This window comes from Manis javanica, chromosome 18 (genome assembly GCF_040802235.1).
Source record: "Manis javanica isolate MJ-LG chromosome 18, MJ_LKY, whole genome shotgun sequence".
Taxonomy (NCBI): domain Eukaryota; kingdom Metazoa; phylum Chordata; class Mammalia; order Pholidota; family Manidae; genus Manis; species Manis javanica.
This window is the reverse complement of record NC_133173.1, coordinates 20,922,042-20,949,415: the sequence shown is the minus strand read 5'-3', so window position 1 is coordinate 20,949,415 and position 27,374 is coordinate 20,922,042. Positions and strand designations below refer to the sequence as shown.

General features: G+C 41.0%; 1 protein-coding gene across 2 annotated transcripts in view; it reads left to right on the top strand.

Annotated features, from left to right (window-relative positions):
- Positions 1 to 26,009, top strand: part of GABRB3 (gamma-aminobutyric acid type A receptor subunit beta3) — a 254,264-nt gene extending 228,255 nt beyond the window's left edge. Inside the window, exons 7-9 of one of the 2 annotated variants that reach the window (XM_037016591.2) lie at positions 7,615 to 7,767; positions 11,656 to 11,900; positions 21,375 to 26,009. In XM_037016591.2, coding sequence (XP_036872486.1) covers positions 7,615 to 7,767; positions 11,656 to 11,900; positions 21,375 to 21,716 — 740 coding nt within the window. In that variant the 3' untranslated portion in view covers positions 21,717 to 26,009. The remainder of the gene's footprint in view (positions 1 to 7,614; positions 7,768 to 11,655; positions 11,901 to 21,374) is intronic. The other variant, XM_037016590.2, reaches the window with a different exon arrangement.
- The last annotated feature ends 1,365 nt before the right edge of the window (positions 26,010 to 27,374 follow it).

Genomic DNA, 27,374 nt, shown 5'->3' with positions numbered 1-27,374 from the left:
AAGTTTAAAGTCAGGAGATCTAGGTCCTTAGTTGTAACAACAAGCAGTGAAAATGTGAGCAAAGTGCTTGAATGGTAAATAGAAAGAGGATCTAGTTAAAGGGAATATTGCATTAAATTTATTTCAACAAATATATCCATCTAACAACCAAAGGGCCCCTTAAATATCACTCTAGATACAGGATCACAGGTTGTAACTTAAGCTTTTGTACTGGTCTGGAATGTATATTCTGCTGACCAGCATAATTTGCATTGTACTGTTTCTGCCAAACCTGAAATTTACTTCTAACTTCTTAGTTTTCTTTGAGCTGAAAGACTGAATTTTTTTCAAGATATGTGGAGAACAGATTATTTAATGTGCTTCTTTATTATGTGGTGTTTTTATTTCTCTTCTTTTTGTTCTGGGTTACATTTAGACTTAATATATTCTGACTTTATATCAAAATATGCATACCAAGACTGGAAGAAGAAGAGAATGATCCAAAAATGAGTGATGAAACATTTCTGTTAAAATAGGTGAATTTTCTATTCTTTAACAACCAATTTTCAAAATACTATTTTCCTTGTCATTAATGATTATGACAAATCACAATTTTTTAAAGTCTATATATTTCATTGTTAACACATGCACTTAATTTTCTCTAGAGTCCATTTGAGAACTCCGTGATTTAGTGTTTTCTAAAGTCCTGTGATCAAATTATTGCCCACTGAGTGTATAAATAACATCTACTCTAGATCTTGAGGAGATGCTATATGAAATGTTAAAATAAGGAATTATTGTCTATATATCATTTATAATTTAATATTAAATTCCAGAGACAAATTCCCATTTTTCCCCCATTGACTTTGGTTAGAAGAATCCTTAGAGACAATTCACCTGTGCTTTCTAGCCAAATATTACCCCTAATCCTCAGTCCAAAATGGTAGGAGCAGAGCAAGCTCACTCTCAGTGCTAAAAGAGAGCTTAATTATGTCATATTGTTGCTATTAAACCATTTACTTTAAGAGTCCAAACCTATGAATAACAAACATGTCTCACTACAGAAACTGGATTTCTTCATAAATACATTGCCCCACACCTCCTTTGCAAGAATAATTCTCATCTACCCTCATCTTTTAGAATTGCTTTTAACACCTCCAGCATAATTTTTAAAATATACTGAACTGATTAAAACTCAGGTTACAGAATTCTGAGCACAGAAGGCACCATAGAAAGAGGAAAAGGAAAGACAGAAGGAACTTGGATTTATTGTGTGTGTATTTTGGTATTTGATTTGAATTAAGTTATTTAATTTCTAGTATAATACATAATAGGCATTTTTTTCCTTATAACAAGTCTTTTAAGATAAAATTTACACACCACACAATTTAACCATTTAAAGTGCACAACTGAGTGTGTTTTGGTATATTGACAGACTTGTGCAATCATAACCACAATGAATTCCAGAATATTCTATCACTCAAAAAAAAAATTCTATAGTCATTCCCCATTTCCCCAGTCTGCCCTCTCCTAACCCTGGGAAACCACTAATGTAATTTCTGTTTTTATGGATTTACCTATCTATACATTTCATATAAACAGAATCATATAGTATATGGTCCCTTGTGACTGGCTTCTGTCACTTAGCGTGACGTTTCCAATGTTCATCCCTGTTATGGCATGTATTAATACTTCATTCCTTTTTGTTGCTACATAATATCACATTGCATGACTGTACCATATTTTGTTTAACAGTTTGTTCATCAGTTGATGAACATTGGGCTGTTTCTATCTTTTTTAGCAACCAAGTTGTATGAACATTCATGCACAAATTTTTCTGTGGACATATGTTTGCATTTCTCTTAGGCATGAACTTAAGATTGGAATTGATTGGTAATGTGGTAACTATGTTTAACCTTTTGAGGAACTATCAAACTGTTTTCCAAAGTGGTAGCACCATTTAACTTCCCCACAAGCAGTGCATGAAGGTTCTGATTTCTCCACCTCCTCACCAACACGTAATATTGATTGTCTTTTTATTGCAATCATCATAGTATGAAGTGGTATATCATTGTGGTTTTGGTTTGCATTCCCTAATAAGTAATGATATTGAGCATCTTTTCATGTACTTACTGGAACTCATTTTCTTTAGAGAAATGCCTGTTGAAGTCCTTTGCACATTTTTATATTGTGCCATTTGTGTTTTTCATAAACTTTATATATTCTGGAAACAAAAGCCCCTTATGGCATGTGATTTGCAAATATTTTCATCCCATTTTTAGGTTGCCTTTTCATTTTCTTGATGGTTTCCTTTGCAAAATAGTAGGTTCTAATTTTGATGAAGTATAATTTATCTATTTTTTTCTTTTTTCACTTGTGATATTCTTGCCTAGTGTGATTTTATACAGTAGGAAACTGGGGATATGAGAAGATAGTCCATTTCCCAAAGGAATATCCCAAATAAACTATGAGGTTGAACTTGATTGTTCACACACCCCTGCTCTTTGCTCCAGAGTTATGTGATACAACATTCTGGTTTTACTGTGGAGGATCAGAAAGAGAATCATTTCCTGGTTGAGACAAGATTTTTTGAGCTCCAGCCCTGTTTTTCCTCTCTCTTTCATATTTCATAGACCTCCTTTCTTATATGGATTTTCTAAACATGTAATAATTAAGGTGACTAGTAATGGGAATGAGAAAATAAGTAATATTATTTTGAATTTTAGGTTTTATTATAAAGTAAAAAAATAGATTTTAAATGAATGAGACAGCATGATAAGACCCCAAAAGCAATCCTGGGAACTTACAAAGCTTCTTAGGCAGTGCTAAGAGAGCCCCCACAGTGGCCCCCTTGAAGGGGAAAAGGCACATGTGTGTTGGTCAGCTCTGTTGCAGTTGCTAAAATATCAACTTATTACTATACAGATACATTTGAGTAGCTCTTCTCATTCCACAAAGGTAACAAGATGCCCTATGTCCACATTTTTATGAGTTATTCAACAATATTAATGTCTAAGAGAATAATATTAATTTAGGCTAGAGGAGAGATACAGAGCCTTGTTTTTGGCCATAACTTTCAGTGCATCTGGGGAGAAAGGGTTGCACTCAGCATCTTCAATAGTTTTGCCAAGAAAGCCCTGGACTGGAGCGATGCCCTTGTGTTCAGGGACCATGCCTCTGCCAGCTCAGCATCTACTAGGGAAGCTGACCACATCTGCATTGGCACACAGGATTTAGAGCTTCTGTGCCTTTCTCTTGTAATTTTTAAGCTTCTGATCCTGTTTTGAAGGGTATGAGTGGTGCAGCTGACTCTCTACTTCTCAACTTTAAATGATTAGCCACTAGCTATGATCATTTGGGGAGTTTTCCCCAGAGCTACACCATGCGTCATGATATTCATTGTGCCGGCATAAAGACTGTCTCAAAGAGCTTGTATGTGCTCCTTAAGATACACATCAAGTGGCAGAAACCTTTGCTTTAGAACAGGTCTTAGCATCTCTGAGAATTCCTGTCTGTATTAACATTCTGAGGTCTCCATGTCATGGCATCTTGAAATATTTTCCTTCACTTGGCCTTGCTGGGTCCTTGACCTTGAAGGCTGTCCTGTTTTCCTACCTAAAAAATATCTTATTCAACCAGGAGTATCTCAGTTCAGGGACAGTGAAACCTCTCCTGTGCCTCTAAATCTCATGCTCTGTATCTCCAGCATAGCCCTTACCTCTGTTTTACCAAGGCCAGTTTTATGTTTCTCTGGTGTGGGTTAGGCTAGCTGGCAGTATAGACCCTCTCCTTCATTTGTGTTATCTGCTCCACTCACTGTTCCCCCTCTGGGGTGATGAGACCTACATGGGTGAGGCATATAGTGTGGGTACCTAAAAATTTTGTTTATTTTAAAGTTCACTTTCAGCAAAATGAATGTATTTACTACAAATACATAAGAAAATGGTATGTTTTCATACTTCTAAGTTCTGTGTTAATGAGTTTCCTGGCAAATTTGCAGGGATTAAGGTATTTTTTAGATCAGATTAGTATTACCTTCCTCAGCATCTTAGTGATGTATCAGATGAGTGACTGGGCAGTTGTGTCATTGGTCCCCCACGTTGCAGAACCAGTATTCCCAGAAGAATGTCAGTCAAATTTCATTGTATGGGTATCAGTATTTGCCTCTCTTGGAAAGAGTTTCCTTGAATAATATGTACTTTAGGAAATGTTCAGAACATTGACTTGGAAGATGGAAAGCTGGGGAATATGATGGATTGTATTATCACTCAAAAAGTGTTCGCTGTTCTTCCCTAAGAGAAGACTAAACTTTCTTACTCCAGTAACATGAAGACTGACCATAAGACTTGCTCTGGACAATGAAACGTGAGGGGAAGTATGTGTGGCACTTCTACCAGCTGTGTTGCAGAGAGAGAACACTAAATAGGCATGAAGCACAAGCAAGAAAAAAATCTTTGTTCTAAGCAACTGAGGTTCTGGTGTCTTTTGTTACTGAAGCATAAACCAATCCATCCTAACAGATACACTATTCCAAGTATAGTGGATATAGTAAGACATACATGAAGCAAGAAGCAGCAAATGATAAGTGATAAGAAAAGCACAAGATTGCCACCAAATTGAAAACTAAGACCCAATATTGAAGTCACCTCAGTAAAGATATTAAAGTTGATGTGGAATTTCTAACTAAGATCAGTGAAAATATGGAATGTTTTAAGTAGTAAACTTGCTCAAGAGTCATGCAAATAAGCCAGATGCTCCCATTTTCATTCATTCAGCATACATACACATTAGTTGATAACCTGTGATGGTTTAGACAGTTAGCTAGGCATTACAGTATATGAAAAATATATAACTTCACAAATTCTGCCTTGGGGACTTTCAACTTACTATGAAAGGTCTTACCTTGGTAAGTACTAATAATCATAATCTCAGTGAGAAAGAAAATAACTCAAAGGGTAATAACTTACGTTAGATGGAAGAAGAAGGAATTCATGGAAGACCTGGCATTTGAGCAAGGCCTTGAAGCATGGATAGAAGACAATTCGTAAGAGGGAAGAATGGGTGGGAATCAGCAGAGGCAGAAAACACAGACAATTATTTTAAGGTAGTGAGGAACACTTTGGTTAGAACATGATATGCTTAATACAGAGACATGATGGAAAAAAAAACTGATGTTAATTTGGGGAAATATTTTGGAGAAACTAGAAGTCCTGGATGAGTATTTTGACTTTATTGGAAGCAGTGAGCCATGAGACATTTTGAATATGGTATGAGAGCAAGTTCCATGCTGTGCTTCCAGAATGTGTGAATGGATAGTAGGGCCAGGGCCTGGCGGTGCACGGCCCACACAGAGGCTCTCATCCAGCTCAGTGCACATGAATCAGTGGGACACATGGAGGTGGAATGTAATACAGAAGAGCAGAGTGCATCAAATCTGTATCACAGGGAGCTTGATTCCATTGATGGCACTGGGAAAATTGGTTAGCTGTTTGTGGGACAAAAATCAATGTACACACTTAGTTCATATCAAACACTTGAAATAATTGCCAACCCTCAGAATAGTTGTGGTTAGATCTGTATCATGAAACTTTTTAAACCTAAAAATGAGTTTTAAATATGAGAAGGAAAAAATGAAATGCACAGATTTAACTACATACAAAAGTTTAAGTATTTGTATGTTCCCCACTCAAGCCCACTGCAAGTTTTACAGCAAACAACCAGGAACATGCTTGAAGAGAATACAAACCGGGGTTAGTATCAGAAGAACTTATATTAATAGGTGAAAACAGTAAGAGGAACAAAAAGTGAGAGAAATGAATAATGAAATCATATCATTCATGAGATTAAATACAAAGGAAAAACAAATACTTAGGAAGTAGTCAAAGAAAGTGACTGAAATGTTTCCCGAAGGAAGGTGGCAAAAGTTATTTTAAAGAAATATTATGTGATATTGTCATGTTTACAAGGTGAGATAGCCACTTCTATAAAGTGCTCCTTGTGACAGATACACTGGTGTGATTCTTTTACAAAGTGACTGGACAATATGCATCAAAAGCCATAAACATTGGCCTTGCAATCCCTCCTTTTGTGTGTTCATCCTGGGGAATAGGTCTAAGTACAGCAAAAAGGACTCTGCTCAAAGATATTCTTAGAGTATTATTTATAGTTTTGCAAAGATGGAAGTAATCTAAATTTGCAGCATTCAGGAGAATGTAGAGAGTACATATGTATATATTTGTTGCAAAATTAAAGTTCAAAGTTGTATTTGCAAATAATTTGTAACAAGTATGAAAATATTTATGTTTTGATGACAGTATGATACACACATTTGATCAGATCCATGTAGGAGAAACTCCATACACACACAGAAATGACTGGAGGAAGTTTCCCAGATTACCAGCCTTTAAGTGTTGGGTCTCTTTGGTGACTTCCTTTTTTCTTCCTGTAATACTGACTGAAAATGTAGTTGATGCTTAAGTAGAAGTCTGAAGTTAAAAGTCTTTCATCTTCCACGGAAATAATAGTCCGATGAGTGAATCAGACTGCTAAAGAAAATGCAGAAAGTGATGTAGAATAAAGTCTGGGAAATGCATATATTGGTTGCAGGAGGAGACTAGGATCCTGCTGGGCTTGGAATAGAAAGAAGTCAAGGATCCCAAAGTGTCCTGAAGTCTGGGGTACGGCGATCTCGGGAAGAGGGCTCCATCCATCAGTGCAGGTGGCAGGAAGGAGTCAGGGAAATCAAGGATGCAAGAAGGCCAATGGGTTCTTACTGGTTGACCTTCCAGCAGCTTCATTAGAATTCAGAAGATGAAGAGCTGAGAGGCTGGGAGCTGATAAAGGAGATTAAATGGAGTGGACAAGAGGAAATGGAGCTTGCACTCACCTTGCTCCAAGAAAAATAAACCAGGAAAGGAAACAAAAAACGAAACTTGTCAAAATCAGTGGGCAATTTCTCACTTTGTAATGGTGGTGGGGGTTCCAAAGGTGTGCTCACTGGGACACACACATCAGATGAGCAGTGGAATGTACAAGAAAACAGCTGAGGTGCTCCTCTGAGACTCTCCTGCTGCCGTTTTTGCAGCCAGAGCAGAGCACGTTAGTGTACCCAGCTGCCCTCTGTCACTAGGGACCTGCTTCCGTGCATTCCAGCTCCCAGTGGGCCCCTGAGCTGTCTCACTGGTCTGGGGTCAGTGCCTCAAATATCTGTGCACAGTGTTGCTCTAGATGGGCTGAAGGGACTGCTGGTAAAAGTCATTTTGCTCAATAAAGCGTTGAGCCAAATCTCCCCTGTTTACATTGGAGAAGAAGAGAACAGTCATCAATTTAAAAATAAACAAGACGTTTGTCATTATTCTGTATTCTAAGCTTAAAACTTCCCAAAGTTTACCAAACTTTCCAGGACAGTTCTCAGCACTTAGCTTCAGAAATGTCCTCATCATTGCCCTACAAACAGACTAAGACACGTTCCCATTCTTCTGTAAATGCCAGCAGCAGATAGAAACAAACTGCATGGTTGTAGCCACCCCCCAGTTCCATGGGCTTTTCAAATATATGCTGTTGAGCCAAGGAAGTCAAAGCACACTCTTGTCTGCCATGTCTTTTCTCCGCGTAACCCTTGTCTGTCTACCGCAGGTGCCTACCCTCGGCTGTCACTGAGCTTCCGGTTGAAGAGGAATATCGGGTACTTCATTCTCCAGACGTACATGCCCTCTATCCTAATCACAATTCTCTCATGGGTGTCCTTCTGGATCAATTATGATGCATCTGCGGCTAGAGTTGCCCTCGGTATGTGCTATTTTTAAATGATGTCTTAAATGTAAAGGAACCGTATCATTACAAAATTAAGGGTGTTCAAAGGCTATAGTTCAACTTCAGTGTTTGACATCATGACTCCCTTCTTGCCCATGTAAGTCACTTTTTATCTTGAAACACTAACTTCATGCACAATTCCCTTGATGTGTTAATTTAATTATAAGGCTCAAATGTGAATTTTCATACCCATGAAAGGGAAAATATGCTTGTTCAACATTTGCATAATAAAACTATTTTTGACACTAATTTTAAAGCAAGGATTAAAATCTCCTATTCAGAATTATTCTGTGGCCCAGAAAGAAGACTTGATTCATTGTGCATTCTTCTTTTTTAAGTCAGAAAAATAGTCAAATATTATAGCACATAATTGGAATTACACAGTTGAATGAGCATTAAAATATGTGACTAGATTCTGAGTGATTCCCAAGAGCTCCAGTGATCTTCTCTGGCCACTGGTCACTGAACAACTAGGTTATTAGCTGATGTACAGTATATATTATACATTTCAATAATATTTCAATTTTTTTATTATTAAGGGAAGGCTTAGATTTTCAGAAACATTATTCTCGATTTAGGTAATGATGATGAAACTGTAGGGACAAAAATCATCATCTAAATACACTGTAGGTAAGTACAGAACTGAAGAGCAACTCTCCAGTCCATGCCTTCTTTGGGCAGGGTTGAATTTAATTCCTAAAAGTAAAATTATCAATAACATGTTAAATCTTGAAAGTGAAATTATCAATAATACTTTTTAAATAGATGGAAAAGAATTATCAGTACATTTGCTAGTAAATTAGCTTACAGAAAAGCATAAAAATTCAGGATTCCAGTTACTCCCCTTCCTTCAACAAAGACGTCCATGGAGCGCTCTCTGGCTCAGGGCGCTGTTGGACGAGGGTTGTCTGGGGTTGTCTCTGTTGAGGAGGGGAGCACTTGTTCATCAGTCTATAGCTACTCTGCATGCTTCAAGATTTTATGTTTCTGCTGTCTCGGGCCTGAGCCCCAGATCCACTGAACCGTTAGTGTTATAAGCCATCAGACTTCAAAGTTGGGTGCTGTAAATGGATGGTCTTCTTCAAAACCCTAAAGTTCACTTCTCAGTATTGGTCCTTCTAAAAGTAAAAATTTATATTAATAATTTAGGCCACATTATTTTGAATACAGAAAAGAAAAATAAAATATCTCTTGATTAAATGATACAGATTATTTTTATAAGAACACAGAAGGCACCACTCAGCCATTTGTACTGCTGTCATACGGGGAGGGGGTCCCCCTTAGCAGAAGTTCAAGCAAGGATTCCGTAACAGGCTCTCTCACCAGGAAAGTAGAGATTACCAACAAATTACTTTTTGTGAAATGATGATAATAAGTATGATTTTTTTTTATTGTTAGTGTTAATAATGCCACTTACCACTTAGTAGGATATCAGGCATTGCATTTATACCTCGCAATGCTCTACACAATGGTTGCAGATCCATCAAAAGCCAGTCAGGCTGCACCACTGGGAAGGGGCAGGGTTGGGCTTTTGGCCTGAGCCGTGTGGTGGCACTGGCCACACTGTAAACCGTCATACCCCACCATTTTCCACTATGTCTAGATAGGAAGTAAAATGATACAAGGAATTAGTAAATGCGTTGGTCTGTTCAGCAAAAAGCTTCTGTGAGCCTAAACTAGACAGACAGGTAAGGGGCTCCTGGAGCCTGTGCTGATGGGCTTAGACAAGACCTCCACCTATTTTCCTAGGGGCTGCATTTCCCAGGCTGGGCCTGTGACGTGCTGGCTGTCCCTAGCCCTGTGTTCTCTCAGCTCATTTTCTGGGCCCTTCTCCTGAGGCGTGTGTTGTACATGTGCACTCAGTATAGTCACCTGGAGAGCCAGAGCCATGACTTTCCTGAAAAGTACATTCTCCTTTGCAGAAAAGCATTCAAACTTTCTAAATCTATTTAGAAGGGGGAAAAAATGCAGTAGCATTATTATGAAAATTTTGAATAATGGTGAGAATAGTAATTTTGTAGCGATCTGTATTGTGTCTTCCCATTTATTTGTAAACTGTCATTTTCTTATTGCCCTTTTCAGATTTTGAAAGTCTCCAGGTGCACACAAATATTATGTTGAAGGGGAATCTAAAAATACTCTGGCTTCAATTTCATATATTCTATAAGCAATTGTGGTTTGCAGCTATACATACAAATAGTTCCTCAGGGCCTCAATCCCCTCCTCTTCTTACACTAGCTGTTCAGGCTGGGAGAAGGAAGTACATGTGTCAGTGATAGAGGCCTGGGGTCTCTTCCCTGCTCTAGGGGTGACTGCAAGTGGGCTGAGAAATTCAGTCTGGAGGTCCTCTCTGAGGAGCACTGGGGATAAGGCTGTGTGCCCGCAAGGATGGGATGGGAATGTGGAGGGCATCACCCTAAGATGCTTAACAAATCCAACCCCCCTGCTGGAGAGGTGTGTGGGGTGCGGGAGTCAGAGCACTGCCTCTGGGGGGACCCTGTGTCGAGCTGGCTCTGGGCTCTGTCCCCGGCCTGGGAGCATTAACCTTTCAGGCTGCACTACCTCCTGGACTCACAACATCATGTTCTGCTGGTTGCTGTGGCTGAGGCACCATGGCTAAGGCTGTCACACTAAAATGTCTCCTTTTTGAGAGATGCCTGACAGGGCAATGTGGAAGATTTTCCCTCCATTGGATTCTGGAAGACACACAAAGTGCATTTGGGGCACCAGTTTCATGGCAGCAAGGAGGGGACCCTTTGGGGCTGCCTTGCTTGCGTGAGACTCCTTATTGCATCCAAGTACCATCTTCAGAGAGCAAGTTGGCCGCAGTAATCACCCCCCGACCAAGAAGTGAGTGATCGTGCCTTTCTGCACGTATGGCCTCACTCAGGTCCACAAGCTGTGGTCATGGCATCATGTCACTAACTGATGTGTCACTGTCCTCTGTGTGGCCTCAAATTATCCGGTATGGAATCTTTGTATAGCCAGAACCATGCCCATCCCTACAGAAAGACTGCAAAATATGGTCCTTACATGTTTGTAGAGACTAAGCTTAGCTCAGTCAGGGAAACAATAGGATCATTCACACACTGCTGTCTAAAGAGTTCAACGTCAATATAACGACACTTTTTTAAAAAGGGATCTGGTCTGTTGCCTCAGAGTGAGGTCAGATTCTATCATTTGAGTAAATTTATCAGCCCTTGACTTGCACGAGCATGTCCTGAAGGACTTACATGGACTCTTTCTTGGTAGAGGAGGGACATTGCTTTGTGAGATCACCTGCCCTCAGGGGCTTCACCAACCGTCCCTCCTTTTCCTTGAGCTCGGGACTGGATCATGTCCTTAACAGTTTTAAAAAATCATTGTCTTGCCCCCCTTGCTCCATAAGCATTATAGTAAGAATGGCTTTCCCCTGACAGGCAGGCTCATTAATGAGCCCCACTAATGGCCTCGCTTCTGAAGCCATAGATGACTTTCTTCTTAGATCCTTCATCAATTCACTCTTCTTCCTGGAAGCCGGCGCATCCAGACGCTTAGAGTTTTATGTTAAATTCTGGATTTGTTTTCATTTCTTCCAACTTTCCTAAAAGCACATCTGCTGTGTCCCCTCCACACCTCTCCACCCCCTCTCAGTCCCATCCTGTCTGTGGGCCAGGGGCAGCCAGGCGCTGCCCACAGGAGTGGCCACGTCGGCTTCCTGGCCCAAGGAGCACACTTCGTATTCTGTTGCCTTCTGACTACCCAGTACTATTCAGTCTACTATCTCCGACTAGTTCAGGCTGCCTGAGAAAATACAAAAGGAAAATGAGCTGCGAGGAGTCGGGCAGTGGAGCGGAAGCCTCATGCTCCCCTTTCCTTTTGCAGGAATCACGACCGTGCTGACGATGACGACCATCAACACGCACCTCCGGGAGACGCTGCCCAAAATCCCCTACGTCAAAGCCATCGACATGTACCTCATGGGCTGCTTTGTCTTTGTGTTTCTGGCCCTTCTGGAGTACGCCTTTGTCAACTACATTTTTTTTGGAAGAGGCCCTCAAAGGCAGAAGAAGCTTGCGGAAAAGACAGCCAAGGCGAAGAACGACCGTTCAAAGAGCGAAAGCAACCGGGTAAGCCTCCAATGTGCTGACGACTCACGCGTTCCCCTTCCAGACCCCACCCGCCCCTACAGCTCCCCCGTCGCCACGGATCATTGCAGAACCCTTAAGTAGGAGTTATGTGGCCTTGTTGCTCATAACCTGAAATAATGCCCCCTGCAAGTCATTGAGCTTTCTATAAAACCAAAATTAGTGCAGAAGCTGGAGAAACCAAGAGCTTCCCAGTTTCCTATTAAAAAACCAGAACATGTGGTTACCATAATGGAGAAAACTCTGGGGTGTGGGGCCTGATCTCAACAAGCAAATGCATTTTTCTAGAATATCGCAGTATTCCGTTAGTGGTAAAATAGCAAATTTTATTATCAAGCACACCACTGTGGTTTGCAGTGTGGACAGACTCCTCTCTCATCTGCCCTTCAGAGGGTGCAGTCCCCTGGTTCAAGGTCCTTAGCTGCAAGGCAGGAATAGTGTTTGGGGTTCTTGCAGATCTGCTCTGGCCCTGGCCCCTGCTGTGTGGGTTCTGCAAAACACCAGGGCCAGGCACACCTGGACAGCAGCAGCCCAGGAGGTGTGCTAATTTAGGAAGCCCCTGGGATGCATCCTCTGAGAGAGAGAGTGGAAGTTAGGCCCACCCCCTCAGCCCAGCTCAGCATGCTCTTACCTCTGCCCCATTATGAAGTAACTTTACAATTAGATGCATTTCTGTTTATTTTAAAATAAAAACAGTATGTTATTTCAATTATAAACCATATTTTAATGAACACAATATAGCTACTATATAATTTTTGTCTTTATTCTTTCACCTCTTGCATCCTATCAAGTCCTTAGACATATATATCCTCCACCTGTTTACATGCTGGGCTTGTCTCTACATTTCTTTAACTTTAAATTTTTCCTGCTAAATTTATTTCTCAAGTTCGTGAGGTTTCCTTGCTCTTTCTGGGGCTCCTGGTGCATGGCAGGTCTGTGCTCAAATAGGGACATAGCAACTCCTCGGAGTATTTGCTGTGTCCGTGGCCCACTGGCAGCCCAGAATGCATCCGCAAACGCTAATGAATGAAAGGAGTCAGTTCAATGAATGTCAATGGCTTTCAGCCTTCCAGCAAAACATAGAGCTGGTCAGAGAAACCGAAAATCTGTGAATAAAATCAAGCTTCCAGTGGTAAATTAATCCTGAATCTCTGACCAGAAAATATACTTAGTACCATACTATTAAGTTTCTAAATAAGTCTGCATCCTCCTATGACTGCATAATATGCTTTGGTTATGCTGTTTCCAAGGAAACTGGGATTTACCACATCATTATTGTTTCTATCACACAGACATAGAGACACACATACACATGCAATGCTATTTTTCCAAACTCGCTCATAAATTAAACAGATTATTCCTTTCTTCTAAATGAGATGGTTTAGAACAAATTGCTGCATTGTAGAAATAACTTTGTGAGTGTGAAACTCAAAATTTTAAATGAAAACCCTCTAACATCCACAGAAAAAAATTAGACAATATAGAATATCTTATACATCAGATATAAATCAGATGGAGAATAAAATTTCATTTTACTCATGAGGCCATTTTTTATTGTTTTTCTGAAAATTGATTTCTGTTTTCTCAGCATTTTGGTTAAAACCTTTATATGTTCATATTTTTGAAAATTTGTAATTGTAGATCAGCGTTTCAGGTCTGAGGCAATTTACAAATGCACGTATATTGCAATTGACCCTTGAACAGCATGGGGGGTGAGGTGCTTACCCATCATAGTTGAAGATCTGGATATAAATTTTGGATCCCCAAAAACTTTACTACTAATGACCTACTGCTGACCAGAAGCCTTACTGATAATGTAGTATGTTGTGTAAATTATATACGGTATTCTTACCATAAAGTAAGCTACAGAAAAGAAAATGTTTTTCAAATTGTTCCAAATCTCCAAAACATTTTCCAATATATTTATTGAAAAAAATCCATGGGTAAGTGGACCCGCACAATTCAAACCCATGTTGTTGAAGAGTCAGTTATAGTTTTAAATGTATATTTGATGCTCTTAAAGGTAAGCATTAAAAATTGTTGCCAGCTGTGCCTAAGAATTTAGTGATAATTTAAATTAGAAATGAATATCCCAGAAAGCTATATCATGTGATGTGGAAGAATTAAAGGAAAGTGAGAAAAGAATCTCACACTTTATGCAAAACAGAAATGGGCCTATGGACTGGCCAGTAGCTTCAAGAGTCCTTTGTAATTATAATTACTCATTCATCTGCAGTGGTATCTCCCAGGATTGTTTATCAGTGTGGCCAAACAGAGCCTCAGGAAGCCCCCTGTATGTTACAGGTGAGAACCCTGAGGCCTGGAGGGCTGCATCTTTTCCTAGACTGATAAGACTCTGGGCTGACAGCTAGGACTTTCATTATCACTGTCTTGGCTGACATGACTTGCTGTGACCTGTGAGAGATGTCTGAGTGTTGCCTTCAGAGGCTCCATAGGCCACCAAGGAGGGATCTGTGTCACCAGTAAGTGTCCTTAGGACTATGACATTATTGACCTTACTATAAAACCATGAGTAGATTTTCCTTATATTCAGTGGTTGTCCAATATGTTAATGGTTGATTCATGAATGCTTAAAATGTTCACATATTCAATTAGTTTCTCCTCAGACCAATGGTACAATGTGAATCTTGACCTTAATTTATTTGTGCTTAACCTCTATTTGTTTCCGCATTATTTCTACACCCAAGAGTTAGGCTTTGGTTGCAATGCATGTATTCTGGTTACAAGCCTTTGATATTTTGCAAATTGCCCAATTGCTCTTTGAATTTCTTGAAGTGGCAGAAAGTCATTCCTCTCAAGGAATCAGAGCTATTGAGTTGACATCATTCCTTTTATTAAAAGGGCAAAATTTCATTCCTTACATCACAAATACTTTTTAATTTTTCTGAAACTAGAGTTTTTCTCTTACAGAGAAGCTTAAAGGTAAGTAGAGAATGAGATATCCACAATGTGCCAATTTGGTGACAGAGTCTAGGAGAAAATGAAATGTCCCTCTGTGATGTATTCTGCGTAAGATGTTTGTCATCTTTGAATATTTGTGCCTGTCAAGGTTATAAAGCAGGAAGAAAACCTACATTGAAATCAATGATTCTAATTATAGTAGATATGAGGCAGACTCCTCAAAAATCAGGAGTATTCATGAAATGCTTCAAAAATTGCAGGTCATCAGCTGTAACCATGTACAGGGCATTTCAGGCTTATATTTCACCCATAATCATGTTCATCTGTCTTAAGATTAAAATTCTAAATGGCAGGAAAAGGTCAGCATCTCTTTTGAACATACTTGTTTAAAATACGTGGTTTCTAGGATTTAACAGATTTTAATAACCATTAATTCTTTCAGACAAAAAAGTAATCTCCCAGTAATTCTGGTGGAAATTTTCTACATATTGGTTCACATTTAAATGAAAACAATAGATATGTAAAACTGTAAGTCTAAGGCAGCCAGACTAGTTTACACCAAGGACTTAATAATTCAAGATATACGTGTGTTCCTTTGAACATTATGGTTTCTATCACAGTATGTATTCACCTACTGTGAAATAGGAATAATGAAAAATTGTATTTGCTTTGGAGACCTACCTTATATGACCTGTGTCCTAAAATGGCTGCAAGCTTGCCGTAAATGTCCAAAGCTCCCAAGAGCACTCTGATTTTGTAAATGAATGGCGATTCTGTGTTTGGACTCCCTCAGGGTAGATTTCCTTCACTTAGAGTTGAGGGCACAGACTTAGATGTTCACCCTCATGAGGTCCTTGCCCAAATGTGCAACACTGGTCCCAGTGGGGAGAACAGGATATTGATTCATACAAATTTATCATTAAATCTTGAAAAATCAGCTCAACATTCAGCTCACCTTATTTCTTGTCTTCACTGTCCTTGCACTTCTGAAATCCCAACATACATTGTCTTTTTGCATTGGATTCTGTCTGCTCAGACTCCCTTTCTTCGTTCACATCTTCCACTCCTTCAAGACCTAATCCAGATGCTGTCTTCTGTTTTTTTTTTCTGCTACTTCTTTCCATCCCACCTCTGTCACTCCCTGCTCCAAGAAGTTGGTCCTCTCTGTGCTCTCAGTTCCATGGTACATGCTCTGTACTTGTGAGATGGCATGTCCCATTTCATGTGGCCACTGTGCCTTCTCTACTAGACAGCATCTGGTGTTTTTCACCTACCAAAATATGCACACCATGGCTCAGATGCGGTGAATGCTCCTGGAACATGTGTCCACGAGTGAGCGGTATTTGTCACTGGTCTGGTTCCACTGATGTGTGTTCTTTCACTTTCCTTGTAGGAACAGAGGGGAAGGTTCGTAAATTCATCTTTTCAAAGCCAGGTGAAAGTGAGTCATTAGAACCATTGAAGTTCATCTGAATAAATACATCACAATGTTGCAATTGGGGACCGAGAAAATGAGAAACCGAGTCAGAATGACCTTTAATGCAGAAGGTCATTCTGACTCGGTTTCTCATTTGTCACCTGACTGCAACATCTGACACCCAACATGGAGCTCGAGCCCACGACCCTGAGATTAAGAGTCTCGTGCTCTGCTGACTGAGCTAGCCAGGCCAGTGTACCCCTGTGTCTTTATTAGGTTACAGCAAGCAGTAAAACAATCACTGGTTAATAATTATTGAATGTACTTTCTCAACGAATCAGCCATCCATGAACTAGATATGTTCTTTATATTCCTACTATGTTAAGTCAAGTCATCCTGTTACGTGAGTTCCACAGCACATTCCTTGTCTGGTTTGCTGCAGAAGGACCACAGGAACCATTTGCACTGCACACTGTTCATAACTCACCAGATTCCTGGAATTAACACATGTTGTTCTTTTTCTGTTAGATTAGTTTGAGCTATAAATCAAGTTTAAGCAGAAACTAAATTACAGGAAGGTTAACTGCTGGGGTGACTACATCACCAAATACTTCCCTCACTTCTTTTAAGAAAAGACACTTCTCTTTTTTGGTATTTAATTCTACAAAGTTGTTAATCATACCCCTCTTTTTGATAAAAGGATCTTTTCATGTGGCATTTGGGATAACTAGAAGAGAGATGGTATTATTGGAATGTATTTAAAATTGTGTTTAAAGAACAATGTTCAATACATTTTAAAAAAGAAAAGAACCTTTGATTCTTCTCTGCGGACTCCACACCTGGCACAGGGCATGGTATGGAACAAATGTACAGTAGTTTTTCCACAGGAATAATCCTGAGTAAGGGTCTGGATCCTTCAGGGGCGTGTGTTCAATGGGCATTCACCTTCCTAAAAGGACAATTGGAGCCTTCATCTCATGGTTTTGTTATATTTGAATCATAATCATATAGAATGTAGAGAACATTTTTTTAAAGCTAAACAATGTTTTCTGTTTTTTTCTACTTTCAGGAAAACAATTTAAGTCTTCTGATGCTCTAATTAATATGAAGTAAATCACTTATTACTGAAAAGAATAAATTCTACATTACTACTCTTAAAAAAACAAGCATCTTCTACCTTTGGTTATTTTCTGACCAACTTTAGATAAATTTTGTTTCAAACACATCAGCTTACCATTTAAATACATCTTATTAAAATGTTGGACCCTTAAATAAGATCTAATTGAATTAATTTTACAGATGGTCTCAGTTTTTTAAATCCCTTTAAGTGATAACCTGTTTTCTATCATGATTCAAATTCAGACAGTTGGCGAGCATCATGCATATTCACTGCAGTACTAAATAAGCCAAAATAACAGGATCACCCTGGTCGAGGCCTTCTCCAGATAAAGATACGCAGCTTGAGCTGCGCAGCTCGATCATTCCCCATCCAGTTTCCTCCTGTGTGTCATAAAGCACGCTGGAGGGAGAGGGTTCTCTCTAGATGCTTGCTTTCCATTTTTCCTGGTAGGGAGGCCAGCTCGGCTACCCTGCAGTGCTCCCCTTCCTGCTCGCAGTAGCTAGCTGCCCAGAGCTTCCAAAGCAGGTTCAGACCGTCCCCCTGTTAGGAAGAGTGGTGCCTTCGGCAGCCCCAGCACTGCCCAGCTCCTGGGTGGCCTGCACGGAGGACCTGCTGCAGGCCACTCCCTTGCTGTTGTTTACTGTCTCAGTCGGGTCTCCATCTACCTGCCAGGCTTTTCCTTCCACATCCTCTTCCTAAAGCGAGAGACTCAGCCTCCCACACCCCCTTCACTGTCCTGAAGACAGGTAAACAGGCCTTTTTGTTGTAAGGATTTTCCTGCTAATCATTCCAGAACAAGATAACAAACATAAAAGGCACAGAACACCACTTCCAAACTCTGACAAAGGTTTCACATTCCTGATACTTCCAAATACAGGCCCCATTAGAATTTTTTCCTGCACTGGATGAAAATAAACAAGTGTTCTCTGTCGATGCTCTGTGTCTCCCGGCAAGAGCAGGTATCCACGAAGTGCCTTCTCCCCGCGTACGTGGTGTGACTGTGGCCCATTCGCATCCCCCAGCACCCTCAGGCCGGCCGCCTTCCATGCTAAGGACACAGTAGAGCTTCCTCGTCAGCCCCACCATGGCACTGCTCCCCTACAGCTCCTCAACCTGCAGAAAACTGAGCGCCTCCCAGGCTCGTGGCGTGGGCAGTGCGGGCGTTTCTGCAGGGAGCTCCGAGGCCTCGGGAGCAACTCTCGCTCCTTTCACATCCTCTTACCTGGGGAGAGGCAGAACTGATAGGGAACAGCGTCCCTGCTTGGCGGAGACACGGCACATTGGGTGAGACCTGGAGAGGCTGCAGGGATGGGCTGCAGGGGCGTGTGGGCTCGGCGGGAGCAGATTCTCAGACCTCGGGGCGGTTCTCGTTCCCGCTGCCTGAGAGGAAGCAGACCAGTGCAGTGCCCGCCAGGCAGGGTGCCTCGCGCCACTTACCCTCTCAAATCCATATTTTATTCGGTATCTTGCTGCCTGAGTTGTGTGTCAGAAATATGTTTCTTTTCTACCTAGAAATCAATTTTCCTTGTCATTACTTAAAGGGTGAACTTGAAACTCTTTAACCTGATGTGTAGAAACCCTTAATGTCTTGACTCTAGTCGGCTTCCTGTTCTTCTCCAGGCTTACTCTCCTGTCACGATACGATGATAGGAAGGTGGTAATGACAGCAATGAGAGTAAGTCTTCTATCCATGGCGAGCTGAATGGGTGCGAGGAGCGTGCAGGCACCTGTTCTCCCGGGCCTGGGCCCACTCAGGCTAGTTCGCCTTTCTCACAACACTCAGGCTACAAGCCTTTGCCTGTGATGTTTTTCTTGCTTTTTTCCTGAAAAATGTCTCCTCACACTTGAGGCTCAACTCAAATCCCTTTCTCCTCTGAAATCTGCCTTCTCCCGTCCTGTTGTTCGGATTGCTGCCCTAACAAATCACCAGACACAGTCACTTACAACATACCCAGCTACTACGTCATTCTGTGGGTCAGCAGTCCGGGTACAGTGAGCTCAGCTGGGTTCCTTTCTGAGAGTCTCAGGAGGCTAACTAAGCTGTGGGTAGGTGCTCCCTTCTAGAGCCTCTAGGGATCAGTCTGTCCCCAGTCTCATTCAGGATGTTGACTAAACCTAGTCCCTGTGGTGATAGGACCCAGGTCCCATTGCCTGGAGCCAGTCTTTGCACCTGGAGGCCACTGCGTTTCTTATGCTTTCCCTGCCGTCCCTCTATCAACAGTGAATCCAGTACCTCTCATGCTTCAGAACCCTGAGCTTTACCTTCTGCTACACCTTCTTTCTCTTCTGCTTCCAGCTGGAGACAATTCTTTACTTTAAGGGCTCATGTGGTAATATTGGACCCACTCAGATAATCCAGGATAATCCCCCTATTTTAAGGTCTGTAACCTTAACTACACTTTCAAGGTCCCTTTTGCATATAAGGTAATACGCTCACAGGCCTGGGAAGGAAGGAGTGACATCCTGATGACCACCCTTCTTTCCCAGGGGTAACCTGTTGACATTCCCACACCGTGGGACGTCCCAGTGGTCTCTGTGCCCTTGCGCCGGAGCCAGAGCAGCCCTGGAGCATTCGCAGCCCTCCTGCTGCCTGGACCACCTTGGGGCCCGGGGCCTTCTCCCCGGTGGCCCCGGTTCTTCTCAGAGGTCCACTCAGCCCGACCTCTCCTTGGCGGGCACTCTTCTCTCCCCGCCTCACTTCCTTCACGTCTAGCTCAATGCCGTTAGTGAAATTAAGGAGTGTGCCAACAACGGAGGAGATGCAAATTATACCAATAAATTATTCCTTCACAAAATAACTGATTTCATGAAAGCTTTATGGAAGAAGCCATAGACATTTCATCTAGCTCTAGAAGAATGGGTGGGCTTTCCACAGGCAAAGAGGGGCAGGGAAGACGGCCCTTCAGGCAGCAGCAGTGGGGAATCATTGGGCACGCTGGAGAGCAGTGCGCGCCCAGGGCTCTGCGGACGGGCAGCGGGGTCCCAGCAGCCGTGACGCAACTCAGAGAAGGAGGATGCGGAGAGCAGAGGCAGACAGAGCTCCCCGGGGACCCCTGGCCTCAGGCTCCTCAAACTTCTACTGGCAGACCATCAAATAAGCAAATGGACCATTGGCATGATGATTGAAAGGTCTGAAGCTGTGTTTGGCACAGAATAAAATGTCATTTTAAAATTCGGCTCCAATGTGTGAAGGGACTAGAAAGTCTTAAATATAGCCCTTAAAATTGCCTCCTGCCCGGACCAGGACTGGGTGAGGAGATCTTACGTGGTGAAGAGGGGTCTCTATCTCCCTCACTAGAGTCATCAGGACAATCCATCCATTCCAGGAATATCTACTTGTTTTTCCAGATTGATTTAAATATTTTTGTATCATCAGGAAAGGGGAGAGTTAGTGGGACCAGGAACTCAGCAATGTCTTTTGAGAACTCAGGAATCCACTACAGGAAACAGTATGCTTAGGGATGGGCACAGGCATATATATATATATATATATATATATTTCTATTGAAGTACAGTTGATATACAATATTATATTGGTTTCAAGTATACAGCATAATGATTCAACAGTTCTATACATTATTAAATCCTTACCCCAACTAGTGCAGTTACTATCTATCTACATAGAAAGATGTTATGAAAACATTGAATATATTCTCTATGCTGTACTTTCATCCTTGTTACTAATTAAACATCTTGAAAGGCATTTGTACATTAATTTTGTCTTCAGTAAAGACTTGGATCCGTAATGTGAAATTTCAATCTAAAAAAGCTCCCCTTATTTTTTAATCTAATCTCCCATGTGAGAATTTTCAAATAAAGGAAGTTGAGCCTCCACAATGACATTTTCCTCTAAAACAGAGTGCGGGGTTAGACACATGTGCAATCTCTCATAATATTGTCGTGTGATGGCCTGATACTAATCTGTCCTGGGTTTGCATATAAAAACGAGATCTGTTGTCACATAGCTGCCTCATGACGCACTTTTTCTTCCAATCAGGTGGATGCTCATGGAAATATTCTACTGACATCACTGGAGGTTCACAATGAAATGAATGAGGTCGCAGGCAGTGTCGGGGACACCAGGAATTCAGCAATCTCCTTTGACAGCTCAGGAATCCAGTACAGGAAACAGAGCGCGCCTCGGGAAGGGCTCGGGCGGCCCGCGGGGGACAGAAGCATCCCGCACAAGAAGACCCACCTACGGAGGAGGTCTTCGCAGCTCAAAATCAAGATCCCTGACCTGACCGACGTGAATGCCATAGACAGATGGTCCAGGATCGTGTTCCCATTCACTTTTTCTCTTTTCAACTTAGTTTACTGGCTGTACTATGTTAACTGAGTGACTGTACTTGATTTTTTCAAAGACTTCATTTAACACTGAGTGAAATATTACTCTGCCTGTCAAGTTTTTATACCTGTACACACACAGGGACACACACACACACAGACACACACATATATACATACGCAATTGTATATATATGTGAACTTTCTCAACATATATATAAAATACACGTGTATATGAGGATGTATGTGTATATGTTTATACACACAGGTGTAAGGGCCCATGTGTATGTAAAACAAATACACATACATACATACACTTTGCAGCTATGGACAATTTAACACAGGATGCGTATTAAAGAAAGTCATAGTTTTTTTTCTTTTTAATTGAAAGAGACAAGCATCGTCTAAATATTATGCCTTGAGAATGAGGGTGTGAAACACAATATCATCCCAAAATGTGTCCTTTATTGTCATAAGTTAGATCATTTGAAAATCAGAAAGAAACTCTTAGTTAATCTTCAAAAACTCACACAGTGGTATTGCTAGTTTAAAATGAGTCACACACTTCACATCCTCCCTTTGAGTTTACCAAGTGAAGGCTTTTCAGCTTTTTTGGTAACGGGGTTTGCTTTCATCAGGTCCACTTCTCCTGTACTGGGTTAGCGGTTGAGGGTAGCGGCTGCTGTGGGCTCACCCATGGTCACGGTCGCAGACAGATCCCATGTTAATGTCTGAATGTCCATCTTTTGAAAACCCATCAGCAAAGGATGGTGTCCCATTGTAAGTAGTCTGATGTGCAGTGTATTTTTTTGTTGTCGTTCACTTGGAGTGGATCCAGCTTACCTGTCATTTGGGAACACAGCAGCACGTTCTGGCAATGTTTAGCTGACATTTCAGTCACTGAAGGTGTGCTCCGCATTGCGTATGGATTTCTAGGCCTGACATCCAACAGAAAGCATAGATGTCTCAGGTTATTTGTTACTCTAAGGTAAAACCATCCAGGATGATTTTCCCCCTTGTCTTTATATCATCAATCATTCTTACAACAGTATATGTTAACATAAAGTATATTTGCATAATATGCATATATATATATTATATATATACATATATTCATATATTTACCAAGATTTTGTTTCTTATGCTTGCTATCACAGCAGCATGCGATATCATATTTTTCTTCATGTGATGTAACTACTTTCTGTTATCTAGAATTAAGATTGAAGCTAAAACACTTCTGCCATTCAATTTCAGAAACCAAGAAACATCCTCATGCCTTTATTTCTGTATCTGACATATTTCATAAGCACATCCAACTACTCCTAGTCTAACTAGGATGCTGCAAGGAACATGACCAGGACCCACCACGCATCACCCGTGGCCCATGAGCACTCTCCGAGGCAAAGGAGAGCAACCTGACAACAAACACTGTCCCTTTGGGTTCTTTCTGATCCACAGCCTCATCAGTATTTGGACTTTTTAAAGCTCGTAGAAACAAGACAAGGTGCACCGGTTTCATAGACGCAACCTTAACTTACTATTTAGATGAGATCTTTCTAAAGAAAAAAAAAGAGATGATATATTTTTTGTAAACAATATTTCTATCACAGGCCTCCATAAACTGAAATGACTACAGTTGTGTAAACAGATGTCACAGTGAAGTTAAGCATTTGGAGAAAAAAAGAAAAGGCAAAATATTCAGGAAAGAACTGCTAAATTAATTCTTTATCCCCAAATACCACATATGCCTCACCCTCTGTGTTCTGTCCGAAACTAATGACTAGAATCTCGTCCGGCATGCTAATGGCTGGCACCGGGTTTTCTCCACGTGGAGAGAGGCGCCACCTTTCCCACGGATGCATGTGGTGTGGGCTGTTGCCATGAGCTGACTACTCTGATTTTTTTCTTTGGCAGCCATAAAAACCTTTAATTTGTGGGAATCCAACAGTTCAAGCCCACTGTCAGGTCACATGTAATCCACAGTTTCATGCCAGAAGCAGTGACCAGTGTTTTTACCCTTCCCTTGTCTTCAGCGTCTTCTCCCCACCGCTGCGCTCTGGTTTCAGTTTTCTCTAGAGAATAGCCAGTGATTTCTTGATCTTTGGCTTTTCTCTGACCATGTTCTTTATGGGTAACAACAGGGGATCCTAAAAGTTAAACAGATTGGGAAAAACCTTGTAAGTGGCCTTATCATTGTTAACATGTTAAAGATAAAAAAGACATTTGTGAAGACCTTATCCCTTTCAATACTTCAGGTATCTCTGTATCCAGTGATTCAAGGAATGAACTCCATATGCAGAAGAGGGACCCCAAAATGCAAATGAATGTGGACAAAAGCAGCCAATGGTTGATATAATGTACAATTTATACTACTCAGAACTGTGGCATTAATTTTTCCTGTGAGAAAAAATTATTCAAAATGTTTTTGATGCGTAGTTGAGATACCCATCTATTAAAGGCAGAGACCCCCCTGGGGCTCAGAAGAGCCACAGTCTACTTCCCAAGGTTTTCTGGATATAAATTTGCATGGTATAGTCATAATAGCTTTTGAGCTTTTTATATGCATTTGGCACCAAGACTGGGATCCACAACTTTGTAGACACTGCGATGAAGTTAACATAATAGCTATACTATAAATAGTGTTTGTAACTACACACACACATACACACACAAACACACAAATACATATATTCTGTAAAAAAAAAAAAAAGCAACTTTTTAAGATCCTTGGGTATGTGTTTGCTTTACTCCATTTCAGAAGAAAAGTACTTTTCTTCTAATAAAATTATTTTATAGCTTCTCCATTTTTAAAAAGTTGTGAGGAATATTGAGAAGCAGAACTGTGCAGACAGCAGAGCTGAGTCTGGTTCTGTTCTGTTACAATGGCCTCTCACTACTCCACGTTAGTCATTGGAGACAGTTAGCGAGCCGTACTGATGAATTGTGAGCCTGGACCTCTGACATGAACGTGGGGTGGCTGTTACGCACATCCAGACCTTTTGAGTAAGGAGAGAAAAGTTGGTTTGGGAATATAATGATATTCTCTCTCAACAACTGAACATAATAAAAAGTTAATTTTCTATGTAGTCCTGTCTTTCCAAAATGCTTTGCAGGGGCTCAAAATGTACAGCAGAGTGTTGTTATGACAGTTCGTTATTACCCATATGCAGATATACTTGAGACAATTCAAGAGCCTGACTATATAAGTCCCATCGAGAAAGACTGATAAAATTTGAGTAATCATTAAAACAAGGGTTATTCTTGTTCACCAACCCCAGGACTGGAGAGGGGTTTCACTGTCTATACCATGAACTATTCATTACTCCTGGATCATAAATGAACTAGGAAGTATGTCATGATAATATTCCTGTTAGGTTTGAAAATTACACATACATCTGCAATCTCTTGTTTTCAATGCCAGCACCCAGAATTTTTGAAATACTCAGTCACTCACATTAAAGGTACTTCTCCTCTGTTCAGCTGCGAAATTAATATTTTCACCAACGAGATAATCTCAGGTGATATGTCTGTGACTGGTTTCAAGGGGACAGGCACATTGCAGCTGTAGTTGTTTATCTTTTAGCATCTATTAGATGAGCCCATTTGTGCATGCCCCACAACGGTGTGTTCTAAAACAGAGAATGTGTCCAGTTGAATCTCCTCCCTTGAAATTATAAACTATCTCCTAATTCTTCCACCTGAAAACAAGTTCCTATTTCTGGCCATTTTTATGTAAGAAAAACTGAACAGTTGGTAAAATGTTTTGTTTTTTGTGGAACTGACTGCCTCTCATCTTGTGTGAGTACGTGGTCAGAGTAACATTGAATTGTGGGGCAAAGAGCTGCCTGGGTGCATTGAATTTCCCAGAACACTAGCTAGTGTGCCTTGGATTGATTACCTCTTCTACTGCATTGAAAGGTGCCATGTTTTCCTGAAATACTCAATCCCCAGGACCTGGGTAAACAGCGACCTCCCAGAGATCGGCTCCTCTATCTTGCCCTAGGGTAAACTCCAGAAACAAGCTTTGTCATTCTTGTCTCATATCTCTACTTCCCAAGTCAGTAAGTGTGTTGAAGGTAAGTACAGGATTATTCTAATAGGAATAGGCAGTTGCTGTCATGATCAAGTCCCATGTTGATTTCATTTCATTGTAAAGGTAAATCAACCCAGTTTTGCTTAAGCACATTGATGTAATTTTTTGGTATTATTTGACATGAAAAAAAAACAGCAAAATTGAGTGATAGATACAATATGAAACTTGTTGAATGAATTCAAATTTATTAAAAAAAGACTAACTGACTTAAATGTGAAGGCTGATTTCTTTTTTCTTCCTAGGCGATTTATTGTGGAAACAGTGTGATTATTTTCAAGATGTGTTTAGTTGCACATGCCCATTTAGGTTTTGCTCAAACTAAAAAGAAGGTGGCTCACAGCTGACTGGTCGTGAGACCAACTGAACCATGACTTTTTTCCAATCATTTATTCTGAACTTCAACGGACAACTAGACACACACAGATCCTTCTTGTCTCTGTCTTCAAAGAAGTTATTTTAAGAGAGAAATAATTTTATGTTAAAGGCCAGGAACCAACCTACCAATAAGCTCTGTACATGTGGTATTTGGGCCTTACTCTTTAAAGAGTCGTGGCTACTAAAGGCAATTTGCCTTGTTCCCTTTCGCGTGAGAAAATAACCAGCAATGCCTCTAAGTGCCTGAGTGCGTCATGAATGGTTCAGTCAGGTGGTCAGACACCTCAAGCCAGACAGAACTTTTATTGAGAAATGTATCTCCAGGCTCCCAGAGAGGCTGCTGGCTCACCTATAAACACCTTAAACGGAAAGCTGCCCACTGTGGTTGTCAGCCTTACAAAATGCCCCAGCCACTTAGTATCTAGTGGAGGTGGGAGGTGTGACTTTAAGTTTATGCACTCTAAGCAGAATAATATAAATTCTTCAGGAATTCTTTACAGGTCTCCTTTCTTTTTCTTCCTTCCTTCCTTCCTTTTCCCTCTCTCTCTCTCTCTCTCTCTCTCTCTCTCTCTCTCTCTCTCTCTCTCAACCTCTCCCTCCTTTCATTCTTTTCTCTTGTTTTTTTCTTTTTTGCATGTGTTTTTACACCCCTGGCCTCCTTTGGATCTTGGCTTAGGCATATTTCACATGAGTTTTGCTTTGTCTAGACCTAGAACATCACGTCATTAGGCTGTAATAGTATTCATTTGGGTGACCAGTTTAAATTTTCTCACTTTTGAGTGACCAGGAAAGCATCAGTGAATGCAGGGTAGTTATAGCCAGCAAGCCTCCACCCAGAACCTGCTCACTCCTGGGTCCCTTGGCCTCCACGACCCACACACACAATTGGCACCACTTTACACTTCTTACCATCCTCCTTTTCACCAGCTTCTAAAGGGTAGGATTGTCAACTGTTCTTTAAGTGGGAAAATTGTTCCATAGTTCTAGAAGATGGACTCTTTGGAACTAATGATATCACTTTTGAGGTAGGACATTTAGCTCCTGATAAGACTAAACCAGTAATAGTTATCTGTGGAGGCTCTCCTGGCCTTAGAGACTTACTCTATGCCTCTTGCTCTTGGAAGCCACAAGCAAGCCATGCAGAGTGCTTGTCAGCAAAATGCAGGTCACGGAGACGGCCGGCTTTACAGCCCATCTGCTGTGGGTGTGCATCCTGAGACCAAACAGGAAAGTAGGGGGTGA